The 23,825-nt window shown below is 46.0% G+C and overlaps 1 protein-coding gene across 1 annotated transcript in view; it reads left to right on the top strand.

The window, feature by feature from the left end:
• Window positions 1-7,451, top strand: part of eif2b5 (eukaryotic translation initiation factor 2B, subunit 5 epsilon) — a 93,529-nt gene extending 86,078 nt beyond the window's left edge. Inside the window, exon 16 of the mRNA XM_072473738.1 lies at window positions 4,016-7,451. Within this exon, the coding sequence (XP_072329839.1) occupies window positions 4,016-4,078 (63 nt within the window). The 3' untranslated portion in view covers window positions 4,079-7,451. The remainder of the gene's footprint in view (window positions 1-4,015) is intronic.
• Window positions 7,452-23,825: the final 16,374 nt, after the last annotated feature.

The following is a 23,825-nucleotide window of genomic DNA, read 5'->3' on the forward strand; positions in this document are numbered from 1 at the left end:
TGCTCTGTTTTCCTCCCATAGTCCAAAGATATGCAGGTTAATAATAATCTTTATTGTCACAAGAGTGTCTGGTTTAGCACACTGGGCTAAATAGCTGGCTTTTAAAGCAGACCAAGGCAGGCCAGCAGCACGGTTCAATTCCCGTAACAGCCTTCCCGAACAGGCGCCGGAATGTGGCGACTAGGGGCTTTTCACAGTAACTTCATTTGAAGCCTACTTGTGACAATAAGCGATTTTCATTTCATTTCAAGTAGGCTTACATTAACACTGCAATGAAGTTACTGTGAAAATCCCCTAGTCGCCACATTCCGGCGCCTGTTCGGATACACAGGGGGAGAATTCAGAATGTCCAATTCACCTAACAAGCACATCTTTCGGTACTTGTGGGAGGAAACCAGAGCACTCGGAGGAAACCCACTCAGACACGGGGAGAACGTGCAGACTCCGCACAGACAGTCACCCAAGCGGGAATTGAACCTGGGACCCTGGCGCAGTGAAGCAGTAGCGCTAGCCACTGTGCTGCCTCAGGTGGATTGGCCATGGTAAATTGCCCCTTAGTGTCCAAAAGGTTAGGTGGGGTAACAGGGATAGGGTGGGGGCATGGGCCCAGATAGGCTGCTCTTTCAGAGGCACGGTGCAGACCCGATGGGCTGAATGGCCTCCTTCTGTCCTGTAGGGATTCTGTGATCTATGATTTATGGAATCAACAACCACCACCTTTTACAGGTCAAACATTCCAGATCCTGACAGCTCTCTGAGTGAAATCAGGTCGTCTCGTCTTCCCTTGCGGTCCTTTAACAATGATTTTAAATCTGGGACCTCTGCTGATTGGCCCACTCAGAGGAATTAGATTGTCTCTATCTACTCTCTCAAGGCTGCACACAACCTGAAAGTCATGATTAGGTCACCTCTGAACTTCGGATGGTCCGAAGGGAACAGTCCTAACTTTTCTAACTTCTCCTGTGCCCCTATCCGTGTCCTCTGGTTACCAACCCTTCTGCTAGTGAAAACAAACCCCCCCCCCCCCCCCCCCCCGCTCACTCTCTGAAAACCCCTAATTTTCTGTTAACAATTACTATATAAGCTGGACAGTGAAACACGCAGCGCTTAAGGCGTTTGCCTGCGCTATAGATCAGAAAGATCTGTGTAGTTTTCCATGGCCATGTTAAATTGCCCCTTATGTTCAGGTTAGGTGGATTGGCCATGATCAATGCGCGGGGTTACGGGGTGTGGGCCTAGACAGAGTGCTCTGTCAGTTGGTTGGTGCAGACTTGATAGGCCGAGTGGCTGCCTCCTGCACTGTAGGGATTCTATGGATTTTTTGTGACATGTTGGCACGTCATATCGAAAGTATTCGAGAGTGTTCTAGGCGGCACACCACCAAGTTTATCCACTCGTCTGCTGACCAGACGCTCCCAAGCACTCCTCGAGCTAATCTCAGCCAAAGCGCTGCCATTTTCCGGGTCAGTGGACCAGATCCAGTCTTTTGAAATTTCCACTCCCGATTACTATCTTCTCAGCCCAGCTGCGTATCAATCAGCTGGGAATGGGAACAGGTTTGGCTCTGTTGCTTTCCTCTGTTGAAAATCCTGGCGACGCTGCTAGGCATCAAGAAGACACGCAATTTGGCCGTGACATCAGAACGTTCTCAGTATCCCCGTAACCATTCGCCCAGAACATTCTCAGTATCGCTGTAACCATTAGTCCAGAACATTCTCAGTATCGCTGCAACCATTAATCTAGAACATTCACAGTATCCCTGCACCCATTAGTCCAGAACATTCTCAGTATTCCTGCACCCATTAGTCCAGAACATTCTCAGTATCCCTGCAGTCATTAGTCCAGAACATTCTCAGTATCCCTGCATCCATTAATCTAGAACATTCTCAGTATCCCTGCACCCATTAGTCCAGAACATTCTCGGTATCCCTTTAACCCTTCACCCAGAACATTCGCAGTAATCCTGCACCCATTAATCCAGAACATTCTCAGTATCCCTTTAACCCTTCACCTAGAACATTCTCAGTAATCCTGCACCCATTAGTCCAGAACATTCTCAGTATCCCTGCACCCATTAATCCAGAACATTCTCAGTGTCCCTGCACCCATTAGTCCAGAACGTTCTCAGTATCCTTGCACCCATTAATCCAGAACATTCTCAGTGTCCCTGCATCCATTAGTCCAGAACATTCTCAGTATCCCTGCAGCCATTAGTCCAGAACATTCTCAGTATCCCTGCATCCATTAATCTAGAACATTCTCAGTATCCCTGCACCCATTAGTCCAGAACATTCTCGGTATCCCTTTAACCCTTCACCCAGAACATTTGCAGTAATCCTGCACCCATTAGTCCAGAACATTCTCAGTATCCCTTTAACCCTTCACCTAGAACATTCTCAGTAATCCTGCACCCATTAGTCCAGAACATTCTCAGTATCCCTGCACCCATTAATCCAGAACATTCTCAGTGTCCCTGCACCCATTAGTCCAGAACATTCTCAGTATTCTTGCACCCATTAATCCAGAACATTCTCAGTGTCCCTGCATCCATTAGTCCAGAAGATTCTCAGTATCCCTGTAACCATTCGCCCAGACCATTCTCAATATCCCTACACCCATTAGTCCAGAACATTCTCAGTAGCCCTGCACCCATTTTTCCAGAACATTCTCAGTATACCCGCACCCATTAGTCTAGAACATTCTCAGTATCCCTGCACCCATTAGTCCAGAACATTCTCAGTATCCCTGCATCCATTAATCGAGAACATTCTCAGTATCCCTGCACCCATTAGTCCAGAACATTCTCAGTTTCCCCGCACCCATTAGTCCAGAACAATCTCAGTATCCCTGCATCCATTAGTCCAGAACATTCTCGGTATCCCTGCACCCATTAGTCCAGAAAATTCTCAGTATCCCTGCACTCATTAATCTAGAACATTCTCCGTATCCCTGCACCCATTAGTCCAGAACATTCTCAGTATCCCTGCAACCATTAGTCCAGAACATTCTCAGTATCCCCGCACCCATTAGTCCAGAACAATCTCAGTATCCCTGCATCCATTAATCTAGAACATTCTCAGTATCCCTGCATTCATTAATCTAGAACATTCTCAGTATCCCTGCACCCATTAATCCAGAACATTCTCAGTATCCCTGCATCCATTAATCTAGAACATTCTCAGTATCCCTTCACCCATTAGTCCAGAACATTCTCAGTTTCCCCGCACCCATTAGTCCAGAACTTTCTCAGTATCCCTGCACCCATTAATCGAGAACATTCTCAGTATCCCTTTAACCCTTCACCCAGAATGTTCTCCGTATACCTGCACCCATTCATCCAGAACATTCTCAGTGTCCCTGCACCCATTAGCCCAGACACTCGCTGCATCCCAGTCACCATTCACCCATAACACTGGCCGTATCCCTGTAACCATTCACCCAGAGTCACGTCGTATCTCTGCACCCATTACCCCTGAGTAAGTCATCACCTTCGGAGTCGATGGAGAAATGAGTCCACATCTTTGTTGAATAGGGGTATTGAATTTGCGTCTTCAGGGAGAAGGGGGGCATTGTTTGGTGGAGAAGGAATCATAAACAAGCCAGAAATAAAACCGACTTGTTCTCTTTTTGTAACAGAGACTTGAAGCAATCTTAAAGGTATCTGTTAGTGTCACTAATTCGTTGTGGCCTCGGATAGATAATGAGCAATTTGATCCTGAATAACAACTGCAGACTGATATGTGGCAAAATAGACGTATTTATCCTGGGACTTGATGTGGGTGGTTTAATTGTATTGAACAGAGGCAGCTGTCTTTGCTGTGCACGGCAAACATCCTGCAAACAGACCAAGATTGAAATAAAAGCACAAGTGCTGGAAAAACCCAGCAGGTCTGGCAGCCTGTGTGTGCAGAGAATCCGAGTTCGAATATGACTCCTCTTTGGGAATCAGGGTGGGTTTGATGCTGTGTAGATTTTTGCATGTTCACATTTGCTAACTGGCTCCTTTGTCCTTCAGCTCCAGAAGTTTATCAAGTGGCTTGAAGAGGCAGAGGTAGAATCATCTGAGGGAGAGGATTAACCACATCACACAGATTCACATGGAGCTTTCACAAGCTGCAACGTCACCAGTGCCAGAAGTGCCCGGTCAGGTCGGCCAGACCTGAAATTCATTTGTTTGTTTAATTTTTAAGTGCAAGGAGTAAAAGAATTCCGAAGAAGAGTGGAAAGGCTCTGATCGGATGGGAATGGTCTCTTGCCATTTGATGGGTCCTGCCAATTTCTGCACTTTGGAAACACTTCAAAACTGGCATGGTCTTTCCCACAAGGGACTGTGTTTGTATCGCAAATCAGATTCGTGGGATCAAAGTCTCTGCTCGCTCTTAAGGGTTGGCTGTGGAATGGGTTTGGGCGACTCATTAGGCATGAGTGCACATCATAAAAAACACCCTCAGTCAGCACCAATTTCTTCATCTTGAGCAGCAAAGTCAGAGGCTGGCTGGAAAATGGAAAAACGCGTGATCATCTTGCAGTAAGGGGCTGGAACAAGTTATGATAGTGTAAAGGTTTACTTTGTTTCTAGTCTTTGACATACCTGTCCTGGGAGTGTTTGATGCAGCAGAGTACAGGGGAACTTTTATATCTAACCCTGTGCTGTACCTGTCCTGGGAGTGTTTGACGGGGACAGTGTAGAGGGAGCTTTACTTTGTATCTAACCCTGTGCTGTGCCTGTCCTGGGGGTATTTGATGGGGACAGTGCAGAGGGAGCTTTACTCTGTATCTAACCCTGTGCTGTACCTGTCCTGGGAGTGTTTGATGGGGACAGTGTAGAAGGAGCTTTACTCTGTATCTAACCCCGTGCTGTACCTGTCCTGGGAGTGTTTGATGGGGGCAGTGTAGAGGGAGCTTTACTCTGTATCTAACCCCTATCTTACCTCGTGCTGTACCTGTCCTGGGAGTGTTTGATAGGGACAGTGTAGAGGGAGCTTTACTCTGTATCTAAACCAGTGCTGTACCTATCCTGGGAGTGTTTGATGGAGACAGTGTAGAGGGAGCTTTACTCTGTATCTAACCCAGTGCTGTACCTGTCTTGGGAGTGTTTGATGGAGACAGTGTGGAGGGAGCTTTACTCTGTATCTAAACCAGTGCTGTACCTATCCTGGGAGTGTTTGATGGAGACAGTGTAGAGGGAGCTTTACTCTGTATCTAAACCAGTGCTGTACCTGTCCTGGGAGTGTTTGATGGGGACAGTGTAGAGGGAGCTTTAGTCTGTATCTAACCCCGTGCTGTACCTGTCTTGGGAGTGTTTGATGGGGACAGTGCAGAGGGAGCTTTACTCTGTATCTAACCCAGTGCTATACCTGTCTTGGGAGTGTTTGGTGGGAACAAGGTGCAGGGAGTTTTACTCTGTATCCTGTGCTGAAAGTACTTGGGGGACATAATTGAGGGAATGTAACTAATACACATTGTATCTAACTTTTTAGGCCACTTTATTCTGTAACTAGGCCACAGTATATCTGACTTGAGAGTGCTTGCTGCTAATAGTTTCAAAAAAAGTGTTCCATCCCTAACAAGAACATCCCTTCCATCGTGGGGCATCAAAATTAATTCAATTGAAAGAAAATGTGACAGATTATTGGTGGGGATGTTAAATTGAAAGCCCCCCACTGCTGTTCTTTCCGAAATGCGACGCTACACTCTTCACTGAACTGGAGAATAAAACCACGCTGTTCAGGGACTCATTCATCTTCCAAAATTGCCTGAAGGGTAATTACTTTGTAAATAACTCTGCGTCCACCCCCATGCACATATACACACACACTCTTGAATGTTGCTGAGCGACTCGGAATAGGTAGGAGGCAGAGTTAAGGCAGGTCTGTGGTGCCAAGAAGGACAGACTGGTGTTTCACGGAAAAGCTTTTCTTTTCCCAAATGGCAGTGCCAGGGTTTCATATTTGTACTCCCGTTTTCCTGAACAATAATGTGGAGATTGAGCACTGCACATTCTCGGGCAAGCAAGCCAACTCGTCATTGTCTCCCTTACAGAGTATGACTTGATGAATATATGTGGAGATAATGCAACAGCAAGCAGTGTGCATGGTGAACGGCTCTTTCCTTGGATCAATGGGTCAAGAATCCATTCTGGTTGAAAGACCCTGAGGCGTTCTCCCCAGTCTGTGAGCAAGCTGGTGTCAGCAGGTCAAGCAAGGAGTCTGCTAAACAGTCCTCCATGTCCCATCCTTCTTCCTGGTCCCTGATCCCTGCTGGAAATCCCCTGTGAATTAGAACAGGACCAAGCTCAGCAGTGATCCCCTCTGTGGTCGAATAGCCACCGCTCCGTGTGAGATTTGGCGCGAGAGAAATGGTTATTTTGGCAAAGTATTTTAAAACTTCCAGCTCCAATTGGACCAGTACCCCATCTGGAGATGGCCCTCGTGGGACCCTGTATCCCAAAATGTATCCAGCCCCCTGTGGACCTATAACCCAGCTTTGACATGCAAGGACCCAGCTCCTCTGACCTGGGTCTGTACTCTGCCATTGAGACAGTCCCTGGGCACTAATGGTTCCTGTGAAATAAAGGCCAAATACCGCAGATGCTGGAAATCTGAGATAAAAACAGATTGCTGGAAATACTCAGCAGCCCTGGTAGCATCTGTGGAGAAAGAGAGAAACCGGGGTTAGTGTTTCAAATCAATGTCTCTTCATCAAAATTTAAGGAAGGCTCCTGTGGGACCCACAGCCCAACATGGACAATTTCAGTATCTATGAAACAATATCACTTTGTTGAAGCCTGTGGTATATTGCGCAGTGTTGTCTCCAGTTGTTGGCAAATGAATGATAAACAAGAAGTTTTGGGTCTGCAAAGCCATGCTCAGTGTAGATGGATAGCCGTGAGTTCAGCTGCCGTTTGCTGAGGCAGGGAGGAGCGGTCTTTTTAAGTAATAATGAAAAGATGCTTTGACTTGAGAGAAGCACAGTCGTCGGTGATTGCCCGGCTAGCTGGCTGTGAACTGCACTGGGCAGCAGTTATCTTGGCCGTGTCTTTTTAAGCTAGACTGGTGCGATCCGTGTAAATGGGGCAGAGTGAGACTGGGAAGAAGGACATTATCCTGAAACTGGCGTTAGGCTGTGGCTGAAACTTTTTACATGTGCGAGGCAGTGAAAGAAAACGCACAAACCTCAGAGGATTGAGCGTGTAGGCATTGGCCCCAAATAAAGTCTGTTTCAGGAGATTGCGATCCAATTGTAAGTCGATCGGATATTTATTGTAGTTCCTGCACCATTCCACCAGCCACCCCCTGCCCACCAGGCTTTCTTTCTGGCGCATTGAACTAAAGCAGAGAAAACATTTCTAGATGCCAGCATTGTGGTGGCAGGAGGATTAATCAATGAGCCAGACCGCTCCTCCAGCTAATTTGGATTTAATGACGATTAATAAACTCAACATGATGGCGGATGGAGCATGTCTGTGAAATGTGTAGCTCTTGTCCGAAATTGGTGTTTCTGTCTGGAAGGTTACTATTTTGAACACACTCCAGCAGTGCGTGTGAACAGTTGGCAGAGGTGTTGATTGCCTGCGGTGTTGAAATCTCACCCCTGTGTCAGTGGCTTCAAGCCCCACTCTCGGGACTTGCGGTACTGAGGAAGCTGCTGCCAATCGTATGATAAACTGAGGCTCCTATCTTCCAACGCGGATGCAAGCAAAAGATCCTGCAGCACTATTTTGAAGAACGGTAGGGGAGCTCTCTCCGGCTGCCTGCCTACTATTTATCCCTGAGTCGGCATCGCTAAATTATCTGCTCATTGTCACATCGCTGTTAGTGGAAAATGTCACTGCAAATTGGCTGCTATTTCCCACAATGCAATCGTAGCTTCACTTCAGAAGTATAGTGTGGGTTATTTAATCACTAAACATAGTGTAGCCGGATCAAGTCACCTTCCTTCAGATTCAATGGGATGACGCTTGCCCGTTCCCCTCACATAAAAACTCTTTCTCAGGCCAGCTAAAGCGTGAGTTACAGAGTGCCCCTCCATGTCGCAAACTCTGCTCGTTAACTGGCATGGAAAGGGTGCTTTGTTTTATATTTGAACATTGAATATTAAGCGATTTGAGGATTATCCCAGTTATCAGCTGGCTTAATTCCTCTTGTGAAAGAATGTGTACCTTAAATCCCCTTTCCAAAGCTTTTTCATTGTTGGATGTCTCAGTTCTAATGGCCGATGAGTGCATTTTAAGACCCTGAGTGTTGTACTCTGAACCAAATTGATACGGTCAAAACTAAAGAACAGTTAAATTGATTTTTAAAAGATCAAGGTCCATCTGGTTGACTGTCTACGATCCTGGCCATCGCCTCACGCGACAGTAATGATTGCGATAAAAATCACAGCAATTAATCTCGATCGATAAGTCTACAACAGACCCAGACATGAGGTGAGGAAAACCCTCCGTGGTGGGAGCTTTGGGAACCTGCGGTCCAAAGTCACCTGTTCCTCCCAAACATGCCATTGTCGTCGTGTCTCAAATTATCCGTACACTGGATCTCAAAATCTACCTACTTTCCATTTGGATGAACGGTCTCAAAGGGACCTGTTCCATGAATTGACCATTCACTCACTATGGTTTCAGCAGGTTCATCTTCTTTCTAATGTGGGCAGTGTGCTCTGGTTCTGCTGTTCACAGTGTTAGTTTTCACACTTCACTGCCACCTCCCTCGACCCCGCCTGCCCCTTTCCCTAATTATCAGACTGCTTATTTAACATCCAGTATTGGATGAGCAGAAATTTACTCTGACTAAATATGGGGAAGACTGACTGCATTGTTTTTGGCCCCTGCTACCAACTCTATCTCTGTCCCTGGCAACGATCTGAGGCGGAACCAGACGGGTTCACAACCTTGCTGTCAAATTTGACCTTGAGATGAGCTTGCAATCATGTTTCCTTGTCGATACTAAGACCAACATATTTCTGCCTTCATAACGTCCCCCTGCCTCAGCTCATCTACCGTTCGAACCCTTCTTTATATGTTTGTTACTTCCAAATTTGACTATTCCAACACCTTCCTGCCCGCCTACATTTCCTAAACTTGGTCATCCTAAACACTTGCCCTTACTGTAACTTTGGCCAAGTTCTGTTCATCCATCACCGCTCTGCTCAATGATCTTCACAAGCCACTAAGATATCGGGCATGATCCAACGGTCATGCTGTGCTGGAAAGGCAGCTCGCTGCGGCGCAGCGTAGTCGTGGAAAGCCGGGAGACTCCACTCCCGGGCTCTACCTGGCTCGCAAGCAACGCCTTGCAGGATCCAACGCAATCTCGCTAGACGTTGCGATGTGAATCCCGTCCACAATGGGCGGGATCACATTTTAGCAAATCTGTATATTAGAGCGAGACCGCTAGTTTGACTCTAATGTGCAGATTTCCGAGGTACCTGAGGCTTTGGGATTCATCCTCTTCACCTGAAAGACCTCTGGTGAGCGCCATTCAGCGCTTGTCCCCACAAATGGAAACCAGACGGAATGGCACTCGGGGTCTCCCAAGAGGATCGGAGGCCCTCAGCTTCATGCCCTTTGGGCAGGGTGGTGCCCTGGCACTGCTGGTGCCACTGGGTACCTTGGCAGTGTCACCTGGGTGACACAAGTCCCAAAACTGGCATTTTGTACGTGCGCGCCATCGGGCCGGCGTTGCCCGACATGGGTGGTTATCCGGGGCAGGGGGGGTCGCGGATTGTTTCAGGGACCTCCGAGATCAGGACACAATCTCGAAGTTGCATTACAATCTCTCGCTGCAATGGGGAGTTGTGGTAAGCGGAGCTCCCCATTGTACAAACCGGGGCTATAGGCGGCTGTTCCCCGTTCAGGCCCCTTTGCATTGCGAGAGCCGGGAAACACATGGCTAAACACGCTCGCTCGGGGACTTTGTTCCCTTTTGGGAGAATCGCGCCCATATTCTCATTCTGGTCTCTCGAGCATCCCTATTTTAATAATCTTTATTGTCACAAGTAGGCTTACATTAACACTGCAATGAAGTTACTGTGAAAAGCCCCGAGTCGCCACATTCCGGCGCCTGTTCGGGTACACAGAGGGAGAGTTCAGAATGTCCAATTCACCTCACAAGCACGTCTTTCAGAACTTGTGGGAGGAAACCGGAGCACACGGAGGAAACCCACGCAGACACGTGGAGAACGTGCAGACTCCACACAGGCAGTGACCCAAGCCGGGAATCGAACCTCGGATGCGCTGTGAAGCAATAGTGGTACCGTTCTTGAAGGGGCCCGGGGCCGAGGAAATTTCAGACAGGATTTGGAATCACTGGAGCACCACAATCAGCGATAATTAGAGATGGAGTCCTCGTTGTCTTGCAAACATTGGTGGGGAACGGGGCTGATTTTATGATCACTGAGTACTGCAAGTGCAATCCAGGTGTATAGGGGTTCTGGAATGTGATGGGGTAGGGAGTCTTGAGAAGGATGGTTCTGATGTCTATTACGATTATAAATGTTTATGCAGCACACTGAACCACTGTAGTTGGAGGAAGGGCTCCAAGCAATATTGGAGGAATACAGGGTGCATCAGCCTTTGTATGTCTTTTGGATGGGTGGCAAGGTGGCAAAACTAATAGATGGAAAATCACAGGCTGCCTTTGCGTACTCTCCCAATAGGTTTTCCTCGCATGCATCAGAAATATAAAGTTGATTCTATTGAATACTGTCAGTGAGATTCCAGGCACGATAAATATTAATTTCCATCCACCGCCTCATTAATCGCTCAGAAGTGTCTCCATTAGGCAGTTTGTTAAGTTGCAAACTTGCAGAGGGGGGGAAATCAATTAAACCTCAAAAATGGTTCAGAGGAGAAAGGGGGGGGGGGGGGGGGATGCAGTGGTCATAGAACTTCCCCAGCTGTTGAGTTGATGTACAGGTTGGGGAAGTTTGCAAACTGCACGTGCTCCGAATGCAGCGATGTGGTTAATGCTCCCCAATTGAGTTTGAAACTTATCCAGTTGAAACATGTTGAAGGGAACATTTTTTTTAAGAAGGCAATGAGAGACATCAGTGTGTCAATTCAATTGTGTCATTGTGAAATACCTACTGCTTGTATTCTATTTGTAAACATGTCCACTTGCAATTCAGCCCAATTTTCACTGACCAACATTGGCTCCTCCTGGTCCCTCTCAATGCAGCATTTTGTACCTCAAATCTCAGCTCATGGCCGACAATTCCCTTCAGCCCCAGATTCTAGGTTATTAATTCCGCGTTCGAGGCAATCGGCAATTTTGGCGCTAATTGAGGTGAAGTCAGTTGCACAATCAGAAGCTTAGAATCCACCTGAACCAGCGCAATTGGGCACCTGGAATTTAACAATGCCTGTGGACGGGTCTGAGAACAGTAACCTGGTGCACTTTTGTTAACACAGCTGAGGATGGGTTTATCCACAAAAATATGCATGTATAATCAGTGTTTGGACCAGTAGCAAAATAAAGCCGATTTTGCATAATTAAAATGATTATTTTTAAAAACTAAACTAAATCATTTACAGGAGCAAAGTACAGTTTCTGCATTAATTAAATATTTAATATTTGAAAACTTTTTAAAAAAGAAATGCCTTGATGCCTAAAGAAAGCCTTAACTTTTAATTCAGAACAGACCCCATCAAATGGCCACAATTGGCAGTGCCACCCTCGCCAATACATATTGAGGTCATGGGTAGTGGGGTGAGATCATTTCTAGCACAATTCTAAATCGATGTCAATAGATCAGGAAACACATTGTGCTAAAAGTCACCCACTCTTGAAATTTCACAATCTTTTATGCTGGTTTGCATGAAATTGGGTAGCTGAACTTCTTTCCTCTAACCTTGGTTTCTTGTGTATCACCCCCACCCCTGCCCTTTGTCACACTGTTGGTGGTAACTCCCTTGGTGGCTCAGGTACCCTTCCAAACCACACTTCCTTCGGCTTGGTGTCTTTGTGTCCCTGTGAAGTTTCAAAGGCACAATATGTGTATAAATAGATTGTGTGATTTTTAATATTTCTGTTTTAAATTATTAAAATTATTGAATTCAGCTTACAGAGACTAGTCATTCAGTCCAACTGATCTATGCCAGTGTTTAAGCTCCACATGAACCTCCTCCCGCCCCTCTATCTCACCCTATCAATGTGGCCTTCTGTTATTTTATCCCTCATGCGATTGTGTTACTTTGCCTTAAGCACATCAATGTCATCAGAGAATCCCTACAGTGCAGAAGGAGGCCATTTGGCCCATTGAATCTGCACCGACCCTCTGAAAGAACACCCTACCCCAACCCCGTAACCCCACACAACCTTTTTTGGACAGTAAGGGACAATCTGTCATGGCCAACCCACCTAACCTGCACTTATTTGGACTGTGGGAGGAAACAGGAGCACCTGGAAGAATCCCACGCAGACACGGGGAGAATGTGCAGACTCCGCACAGTCACCCAAGCTGGAATTAAACTTGGGTCCCTGGGCGCTGTGAAGCAGCAGTGCTAACCACTGTGCCATCGTGCCGTCATTTGCCTCGACTGTTCCTTGTGGCATTGAGCACCACATTCTCACTACTCTGGATAAAGAAGTTTCTCCTGAATTCCCATTTTATATTTATGACCCCTAATTTTGTCTCCTCCACAATCAAACTCAGTTAATACTTGCAGCACAAAAGGGGGTCGATCTATCTATCGGAAATCCTTGGTGTGGAGGATGATTCTTTGCAGGCTAGGCTGTCCTACAGTAAGGACCTCAGTTGTCGGCCGATTGAGGTGAGGATGGATTATTGGCTTGAGCAGCTGCCCTCTCTTTCCACCTATCCCAAAGTTCTCTCTCAATGGCTGTTCTTGTTTGGAAGGTCTTCATGATGAATAGCCATTTTGGTCTTGATTGGGCATCTGTTTCCCACATGTTGATGTTCATCAAGCAGACCTCATTGAGATTTTGCAATTGTCTTTAAAACATTTCTATTGGCTCCCGTGTGAATGGACTCCCTGGTGTAGCTCTGAGTAGAGCACATGTTTGGGCGGGCACTTGAGCCAGTCATTCTGACAACATGTTTCATCCACCTCAGCGGATGTGAGATTACCCTGGCCTCTGTACTTGGCATGTCTGTGCCTCGGAGATTTCTCATGTTTGTGTTCTTGGCGTCCCATTTGCTTCACAAGATCTTTTTTTAAGAATATATTTTTATTGGCATTTTTCAGTTTTTACAGCGTAGCAGCTCAATCTATGGTGCAGCTGGTATTTACATATAGAGTCGCTTCTTATTTACAGAGATTTTTACATGTGTTCCCTCTGTCTGCACCCCCCCCCCCTCCCCTCCCCTCCTTTCCCCCATTGGTAGTCTGGTTTCACAAAATCCTTCTAAGACAGCATTGATGATGTTGTTCTCGAGGATATTTATACAGTATCAATAAGTTTTCAAACTTTAGCACCATAGGGAAGCCTGGGTAGAACCACTACCCAATAAGCTTTGAGTTTAGAGTAAGGTCTGATATCACAATTCTTGAAAACCTGGGAACGTAATTTACTACAGGGTGACTTGGCACATTGGATTTGGTGATGTACTTCATCAATGTAACATTTTTTGGGATAGATAGCTTCCAAGATATGGGAAGTGAGGGACATTTTCAAGCACTTCACCATGAATCTCAATTAAGGTATTGCATTTGATACATTTAGGTTAGGATGGTAGAGGACTTTGGTCTTCCTGGTGTTCAGGGCATGTCTCATTCAGCGGTGTGCCATTGCATCAGTACTATTCTCAATCTTCCTTGGAGTAACTTACTACTGATGGGCCCTTTTCTTTCAGGTATGGTAATAACTTATATTATTAACTGAGGGTAAATTCTTCAACCAGCTGAAGGCCAAAACCAAGCCAGCAACAACTTGTATAATAGAACTATGGTATGTTGATGATGCACAAATTAGTGCTCACTCAGAAGAATCCTCGACAACAGTTAGTTGACATCTTCACAGAAGCCTACAAGAGAAGGAGGCATTTAAAAAATAAAAAAAATTTTTGGAGTACCCAATTCATTTTTTTCCAATTAAGGGGCAATTTAGCGTGGCCAATCCACCTAGCCTGCACATCTTTAGGTTGTGGGGGTGAAACCCACGCAGACATGGGGAGAATGTGCAAACTCCACACGGACAGTGACGCAGAGCCGGGATCGTGCCTGGGACCTCGGTGTCATGAGGCAGCACTGCGCCATCGTGCTGCCCCAGAAGGAGGCATTTTTGCCTGTCTAAAACGTGCTGGTTGTCTTCAATAGCAATACAACTAGTCACCACCTATCCTCTCCCCGTGGATGTGTACATGTTTTCCTTTTAAGTACTGACCTAATTTCCTTTTCGAAGCCGTGACTGAACCAGCCTCCACCACTTTCAGGCGATAACGTCCAGATCATAACCTCTCGCTGCCTAAAAAAACAAAAACAAGTTACCTTCATCCCACCTTTGATAGTGGAGCGGTTGAAATTTTTTTGCTAATGTCACCCGAACAAATGCCTCCAGAGTTTTACAGATCCGTATTAATTCACCTATAGTCTTCCCTTTTCGAGAGCAGTGGTCCCCAAATTGTGTGCAGCAATTGGGGCTGTGATCCCTTCAGCACCAATGTGGCCGTGGAGCAGAGACTGGGGTTTGACCATCCTGGGACTGGATGCGAGGCCCTCTCAAATGCACATGATTTATTTTGCCTGCGGGCATGGCCTAAACCAATGAGCTCTGAGGCCCGATCACTGACACCAACCAACGCTGCAAAATGTTAGGTGCCTTGGTTGTTTTTTGTGCCCGTTTCCTGCTGTTTAAATCCTCACCCCACTGAACAACTCTCCACCCCCCCCCCCCCCCCCCACACACACAATTTTAAATCTGGGGTCACACCAAGTGTGAAGCATGAAAATGGGGCCACAGTAGAGAAAGAGGTATGGAAAACACTGTTCTAATCTAAAAAATACCACTCCAACCTATTCCGACTTCCTTGATAAATATAATGCATCAGCTCTGGTATCAGTCTTGAAAATCTCTTGCACCTTCTTCAGAGCCTCTATGTCCTTATAATATGGAAACCAGAACTTAAAAACATAGTTACTGTGAAAAGAAGATAGAAATGTAGTGACTGAGAAAAAGAAAGTTGCAATTTTTCCTCCAGAAAACATTGAGTGATCCGATAGGTTAATTGACAAACTGTGATGGTGAAATGTTGACGACATAAGATTTCTTCATTAAGGAATGTTTATAGGGAGCGTTTAAATGCTACTAAAGATGTACCCAGTGAGTTGCTAAACTACACAGATCAAAAAGATCCCATACCATACTCAGCCCTAGAGTCACATTATCTGAGCCAGTCGTGAAGCTACAATTAGCCCTGGCACCTGTGCTCGAGATAGAAAATTCTGTTATCAAGAGGATCCCAAGCTGCAATTGTTCTTTTGAAACCAATGGCTGAGGTCAGTATTGTTCAGTGCTGTTAGGTGGATAGGTTTCTAAGTCAGGATGACACGTGACTTGAAGGGAAAATTGGAGGGGAAGGTATTAAGAACCCTTGAGCACAGGACAGAATCTCAAGGTGTATAACTCACTTACACGCTGGGATGTGCACTTAGCAACCAATTCATCGGGGGGGGGGCGGGGGGGGGCACAAAGTGATGAAGCAGGTGGTGACATAGATTTGCAGCAATGCAACTTCCTGAGAGGAAATGAACGTGTGATGCAGTTTTGCACCTGGGCATGTGATGTAGCGATATCTACCATCATTTCCACAGTAGCCTTACCGTCCCCAAGACATTTGCGGTGGGAAAAGAAATAAAACACAATGGAAGAAGCCGAGATGTTTGGAGAGGCACGGTACATCAGGTCATCTCTGAAGGAAAGGAGAGAGGTGGCAGGACTTTCAAAATGCTGAGGCATTGTAATGGATTGAAAGAAGGGGAATATGAGAATTGGAAGAAGAGTTGAGACTCGCGCGGTTTTTTTCGACCAATATTTTCAGCCAAAAATCATGGGATCGACTTTTACACGGGTAACGTTTCCGAGGAGTTGACGTGTGTTTGATTTGGGTGCAAATGAAATCCAACAGAAAAGGCTCACTGAAAGGAACCAAATAAAAACCAACATGAAAGAATTCAGATTATAAACATTTATTTCATAACATTTCAAACAAAATAAATTCATCCATATTAATTATCTAGCATTTATCCATTTGAATTCCCTATAAACTAGAAACATTTCAGCCAACACAACATTGCAACAAATCAACTACAACATTTCGCAATGAAATCACTCAGATCACCAAACAATTCATCCCAGTCACCTGGGTGTATCACATCATCATGTGGACCTTTCATCATTGTCAATGACACTAAATTTGGCATCATCATTCCACAATAAATTATCTTTGGTACCATCGAGCGCAATCGATATTCCACATTTTAGAAATGACTTTTTGACAATTTTGGGGGTCAAGTTTGTGGCACATTGTCCACGACCCATTGACATAATGTTGCTACTGAGTGTGCGTGCAGCCCTGAGTGAATGCTTTCTCACATTCCAACATCCAATAGTTCCACATCATTCGGATACTGTCCTTGAGAGATGTATTTATATACACAGGCAAAGACTGAGCAAAACTCGTCAGACTACTGGGACTAGCTGACACATCGGTGTTACTCGATTTCACACTACTGACTCCGTTATCGATGAGCTGGGATTTGAGGCAAGCAAAGCTTTTTCTTTGCATCGTCTTTCTACAGTAGTCAAGTCGACAGCACAAAAAGAGGCCCGTTGGCCCATCGTGTCTGCACCGGCCTTCAAGCACCTATCCTAATTGCAATTTCCAGCACTTGGTCCATAGCCTTGTATGCTGTGGTGTTTCAATGTTCATCTGAATGCTTCTTAAATGTTGTGCGGGTTCCCGCCTCTACCGCCCTTTCAGGCAGCGAGTTCCAGATTCTCACCACCCTCTGGGTGAAAAGGTTTACCCTCAAATCCCCTCCCCCTTACCTTAAATCTATGCCCCCTGGTTATTGACTCCTATACTAAGGGTAAAGGATCCTTCCTAGCTACCCTATGTCCCTCATAATTGTTGTGCACATCAATCAGGTCCCCCCCCCTCTAGTCTCGAATTCCACATTTCTTTGATCGATATGTTGCAACTGCCTTCATGGACAACGGCAGCTTCCTGATATTCCTCTTTGGGGATAGATTTTCGCTTGAATGTCACCATCAGCATTTATTTTGTTCCATGCGCCATATAAGATGGAACCACTGTGAACCGTGTCTTCCCGTGCCGAGATGTGTCAACAAGGACCGTTTTTCAACAATTTTGGTAACGGTCTTGTTTACTGACATGTCAAGATGTTTGATCCATATTTCTAATTCAAGCTACTCGATATACATTCTTCTCTCAACGTTGTGTGATAAAACTGGAAATTGATGACTTCATGTCTGGGTTCGGGACAGGTGCTGTGAAATTTTCATTTTCTGACAGGCTAATAAGTTATGCCTTTTCATGAATCTCGTGTACCATCCAGCTCTGACTGAATCCTGGAATACCATTGTTTATCACATTTCTGAAAGTGTGGATTAGGATGGCTCCCAGTTGGTAACACAACCCTTTTACCAATGCTCCTTAACCCATTCTGCCACTTTTTTCAGTAGTTTGAATTGAGCTGCATACTTGCTATTCATCCTTGAAAGCATCACATGGTCCAAATTAGTTTTATCTTTTGTGAAATTGTTGGAGAATTGACAGAAGGAAAACCGAATAATTCCCACACATTCCATTAAATAAATGAACCATAATAAATACTGGTAAATAGCCAATAATCACAACAGTTTGATCCCTGAAAAACTAGAATCCATTTTTACACAAGGGCCACGGTTCAGTGGCCTCGTCACACCCGACTTAATGCCAGGACGAGGCTGTTGAATTGCGAGAGGCCTCCATCGAGATTCGCAACGCTCAAATCGTCCCGTGAGATTCAGTTGAATCTCGCGAGGCGTCACTACCTGGATCTCGCTCTCGCTGGGCAAGATCCAGGTGCGCATATTTAAATGAGCCATTCACAGAATCACAGAAAATACAATGCAGAAGAGGCCCATTCCACGCACCGACCAAGTCGAGCCATTGGGCACAGTTAAATATGTGCTCGCCCATTTCACCCGGGGCCTGGGATTCATTGGTTCGCCAGCGAGACTTCAACCGGGCGCCATTTGCTACTTGTTCACAAACTCGTGAACCTGTCGTGATAGCACCTCGGGGGTGGGGGGGAGGGGGGGCGGTCTCATTGGTGAGTTGAGACCTCCCAGGTGAGGGGGGGCAGAGTAGCACCTTGTCACTGCTGTCCAGGCACTGTGGACTGCTAGGGTGGCTCTGTCAGACTGGCAGGGGCACTGCCAGGGTGCTGGGCTGTCAGGCCTGGAGGGGGCCTTGCCCATAAGAGGCGGGGTGAGAGGGGCTCGAGGACCGCACAAGAGGCAAGTTGGGTGAAATGGCAGTGTCCTGAGGAGGGGGGGGGGGGGGTTTGAAAGATTGGGGCTGCTTTTAAAATGGAACCTGATCCATGAGTAGTCTTCCTGTATTGGAGAGATCAGCTCACCAATGCAAGAAATCACTTAAATGAAATGAAAATGAAAATTGCTTATTGTCACAAGTAGGCTTCAATGAAGTTACTGTGAAAAGCCCCTAGTCGCCACATTCCGGCGCCTGTTCGGGGAGGCTGGTACGGGAATTGAACCGTGGTGCTGGTCTGCTTTAAAGCCAACTCTTTAGCCCTGTCGACTAAACGGGGAATTCCTCGCCGAGGCCAAAAAACCCAACAAAGTGCCGTTGAATAGCGGGGTCTTTTTCGACCCTACAGACACCGAGAAACACCCCACCAAACCTGACATTCAGCCAACTTTAACTCACTGAATTGCGCCCAAAGCGTTTGAAGAATCGTGCTTTTTTTCAGTCAGAAGTCATGGGGTCGACTTTTCTGTGATTCTTACACCAGTCGATACAGTAGACTGTATCACAGAGGAGAGTGGCTAGGGAGGGATTCAAAGAAAGGGATGAAGCTTTAAAGTTGACCAACTGGCTGAAGATAAAACAGCATCACAGAGATCCTCAACAGAGCTAAACCCATTCAGCTTGCAAAGTTAAAACAAGTAAAAGCAAAACTGCAAAGCCTTCAACGGAACAGTTCATCCCATGAAATCCAAGATATGGTCAAACGATGCAAATCTATGGTTGGTGTCACCTACTATGTAAAAGTGGTTACATTTTTCATGGTCTCTTCATAAGCTTGGCCGCTCTCCAAGTAACCTTCCTGCCAGAGAATGTGCAGTAACAGCTGCTAAAAGAATCCAAATGACCGGACTTGCATATCAGGAGCAATAATAGTTGCAAAAGACTCAAGGTAACAAGAACATCTCACTCTGGAAGGCTCCGTACCCTCTCCCGCCACCAGTGAACAACCCTTCAGTCAGCATTGTAAACTTGCAAGATATTGAAACTGATGCCCACGAGAAGCAGAATAAACTTTGGAACAGCTTGATCAGTCCACTCAAAAACCACCAGAGAGGACACGTTTGAACCTGTACAAGGATGCTCATTATCACAGTCTGTTCCTCCCCAAACGAGTCTTCCCGAACAAGCATAGCCACGGGAATCTCAGTAAGTATTCCAATTCAATCTGTTTGGGAGGCAGAGATGGAGGGCGCCCACAGAAGCCTCCCCAGTGGCTCCGCTGCAGAAGGCAAGAGTAGCAGTGACATGCAGATAGAGAAGTTCTCACATTCAATGTCACTGGCTTTAGAGTATCTGGATTCCAATCCAATCCAAAATTGATTAATGTTCCCTTACTCCAGACCACTATCCAGAAGCCCAGTGCTAGGAATGAGTGAATAGGAAGTAGTAGCAGGACGTGACCATACAGCCCGTCACGCCTGCTCCACCATTCAATATGAAGTTGGCTATCTTTGGCTTCAACTCCACGTTCCTGTGCGCTCCCCATATCCCTTGATTCCCTGAGAGACCAAAACTATATTTTTTTTTATTCGTATGATGCAGCCATTGCTAGCCAGCGCAATAGTTATTACCCATGTTTAATAATCCTTGAGAGATGGCGGTGAGCGGCCTTCTTGCACCTCTGCAATCCATGTGGTACACCCCCAGTTCTGTTAGGGAGGGAGTTCCAGCATTTCAGCCCAGTGATAATGAGGAACAGCGATATTGTTCCAAGTCAGGATAGTGAATGACTTGGAGGGGGACCTCCAGGTGGTGGGTTTCCCAGGTATCTGCTGCTCTTGCCCTTCCAAATGGTAGAGGTCGTAGGTTTGGAAGGTGTTGTCTGAGGAACCTTGGTGAGTTCCTGCAGTGCATCTTGTAGATGGTACACACGGCTGCTACTGTTCATCGGTGGTGGAGGGTTTGAATGTTTGTGGATGGTGTTGAGTTTCTTCAGTGTTGGAGCTGCACTCATCCAGGCAAATGGAGAGTATTCCATTACACTCCTCACTTGTACCTTGTAGGTGGTGGATAAGCTTTTGGGAGTCAGGAGGTGAGTTACTCACCGTAGGATTCCTAGCCTCTGACCTGCCCTTGTAGCCACAGTATTTATATGGTTAGTCCAGTTAAGTTTCTGGTCAATAGTATCCCCCCAGAATGTTGATAGTAATGATAATGCTATTGAATGTCAAGGGTCGACAGTTAGATTCTATCTTGTTGGAGATGGTCATTGCCTGGCACCTGTGTGGCACGAATGTTACTTGCCACTTGTCAGCCCAAGCCCAGGTATTGCTGCATTTGGACAGGGACTGCTTCAATATCTGAAGAGTAGTGAATGGTGGTGAGCATTGTGCAGTCATCAGCGAACATCCCCACTTCTGACCTTATGATGGAAGAAAGGTCATTGATGAAGCAGCTGAAGATGATTGGGCCCAGGAATCTGTCTATCCCAGTGTTAAATAAAGACAATAATGGTGTATCCACAATCCTCTGGGATAGAGAATTCCAAAGGTCTTTGAGTGAAGAATTTTCACCACCTCTCAGTGCTAAATGATTGGCCCCTGATCCTGACATTGAGCTTGTTTCCCCAGTGAGCAGAAACATCAGAGTCTACCCTATCAAACCTCTTCAATAATCTTGAATCTTAAAAAAATCGTTCATGGGATGTGGGTGTCACTGTGCCAGCATTTATTGCCCATCCCTGAGGGCATTTAAGAGTCAATCACATTGCTGTGGAACTGGAGTCGCATGTAGGTCAGACCAGGTAAGGATGGTAGATTTCCTTCCCTAAAGGGCATTCGTGAACCAGATGGTTTTTTACGACAATCGGCAATGGTTTCATGGTCACCTTTTAATTGCAGATCTTTATTAAATTCAAATTTCACCATCTGCCATGGTGGGATTTGAACCTGGGTCCCCGCAGCGTGACTCTGGGTCACTAGTCCAGCGGCAATGCCATTGCTCCACTGTCTCTCCTTATTTACTCAACTTCTCATCCTTTCATCCAAGGAACCAATCTAGTGAACATTCACTGTATTGTCTCCCATGCACCTGTATCCTTCCTTAAGGAGATGGGAAATGCACGTGTGTGGTATCAGAAACTGTCCAGACAATTATAGCAAGACTTCTTTATTTTTGTACACCAATCCCCTTCCAATAAAGTCCATTTGCTCTCCACTTGCTTGCTGCACCTGTATGCTAACATTGTGTGTTCCTTGTGAGAGTATATCCCATGTGTCTCCGAACATCAGCATTCGAAGGTGGCAACACAAGTGGACAAGGTAGTCATGAAAGCATACAGAATGCTTGCCTTCATTGGACGGGGCATCGAGTATAAAAATTGGCAAGTCATGCTACAGTTGTATTGAACCTTGGTAAGGCCGCACTTGAAATATTGCGCACAGTTCTGGTCGCCACACTACCAGAAGGATGTGGGGGCTTTGGAGAGGGTGCAGAGGAGGTTTACCAGGATGTTGCCTGGTCTGGAGGGTGTTAGCAATGTGGAGAGACTGAATAGACTCGGACTGTTTTCATCAGAAAGACGGAGGTTGAGGGGCGACCTGATAGAGGTGTACAAGATTATGAGGGACATGGATAGAGTGGATGGACAGGCACTCTTTCCCAGGATGGAGGGTCAGTCACCAGTGGGCATAGATTTAAGGCCCGTGGGGCAAAGTTTAGATGGGATGTGCGGGGCAGGCTTTGTACGCAGAGGGTGGTTAGTGCGTGGAATGCGTTACCAGGGGAGGTTGTGGAAGCAGATACATTAACAGGGTTCAAAACGCATCTTGACAAACACAAGGATAGGATGGGTATAGAGAGATACGGCACAAGGAAGTGCTGAGGGTTTTTGGCAAAAGGTTGGTATCATGACTGGTACAGGCTTGGAGGGCTGAAGGGCCTGTTTAACTCCTTTTTAAAAATATTTTGTTTTTCTATTCTTAGAGTGAGTGAGGTGAACAACCTTACACTTCCTCACGTTATACTCCATCTCCCATCTTGTTGGCCACTTAACCAGACTACACCTTGTAGCATCTTTGAGGTGTCACACAGCTTGCATTTCGACCAGCTTTGTATTATTGGCAAACTTAGGAACATTACTCTCTGGGTTTTTTTCTAATTCATTAATATAGATTGTAAATAGCTGAGGTGCCAGCACTGATCATTGTGGCACTCCTCTAGATGCAGCCGGCCAAATTGGAAACATCCTGTTTATCTTCACTGTCTTCTTCCTGTTCATTAACCAATCCTCTATATATGCTACGATATTACCTCCCCCGCCACCCCCCACCCAAACTCCATGAGCTCTCATCCTGTAATTAGCCTTTTCCGTAGCTCCCTATGGAATGCCATTTGGAAATCCAAGTGTACTACATCCAGTGATACCCCTTTGTCCACCCTAAAACCTCAAAAAATTCTAATCAATTTGTCAAGCAGGTGGATTGGCCATGCCAAAATGCCCCTTAGTGTCCAAAGATGTGCAGGGTAGGCAGATTCAAAAGGCGGAGTTACCGAGAGGGGCAGGGGAGAGGGCTGAGGTAGAATTCCCCCTTCGTACAGCCATGCTGACTTGTTCTAATCATATGGGGTGGCACAGTAGCACATTGGTTAGCATTATTACTTCACAGCGCCAGGATCCCAGGTTCGATTCCCGCTTGTGTCACTGTCTGTGCGGAGTCCGCATGTTCTCCCCGTGTCTGTGTGGGTTTCCTCCGGGTGCTTCAGTTTCATCCCACAAGTCCTGAAAGACGTGCTTGTTAGGTGAATTGGACATTCTGAATTCTCCTATGCACCCGAACAGATGTTGTAGTGTGGCGACTAGGGGATTTTCACAGAAACTTCATTTCAGTGTTCATGTAAGCCTACTTGTGGCAATAAAGATTATTATTATTACTCTGCTTTTCTTAGTGCATTGTTAATACTTTCTTAGTAATAGATTCCAGCACTTTCCCAATGACCGATGTCAGGTTAATTGGCCTGTGATTCCCTCTTTCACTTTCCCGCCTTTCTTGAATATCAGCGTTACATTTGCTGACTTACAATCTGCTGGGAGCATTCCAGCATCTGTGGAATTTTGGAAAGTCACAGCCAGTGTGTCCATCCTCACCGCAGCTCTCTCTTTCAGAACCCTCGGAGGTCCTGGTGATTTGGCAGATTTTAGTCCTTATGTTTCTCTGCTGATTTTAATTATCTTGGTTTACTCACTCTGGTTGGCCCGAGGTTACCTTCTATTTCTGGCCATGGATTCAATGAAAGGGATGAAACCTTAAAGTTGACAAATCGGAGCTCAAGGTCCTAGCTGAAGATAAAACAGCGTGACCTAGACC

Source organism: Scyliorhinus torazame, chromosome 14 (assembly GCF_047496885.1).
Source record: "Scyliorhinus torazame isolate Kashiwa2021f chromosome 14, sScyTor2.1, whole genome shotgun sequence".
NCBI classification, from domain to species: domain Eukaryota; kingdom Metazoa; phylum Chordata; class Chondrichthyes; order Carcharhiniformes; family Scyliorhinidae; genus Scyliorhinus; species Scyliorhinus torazame.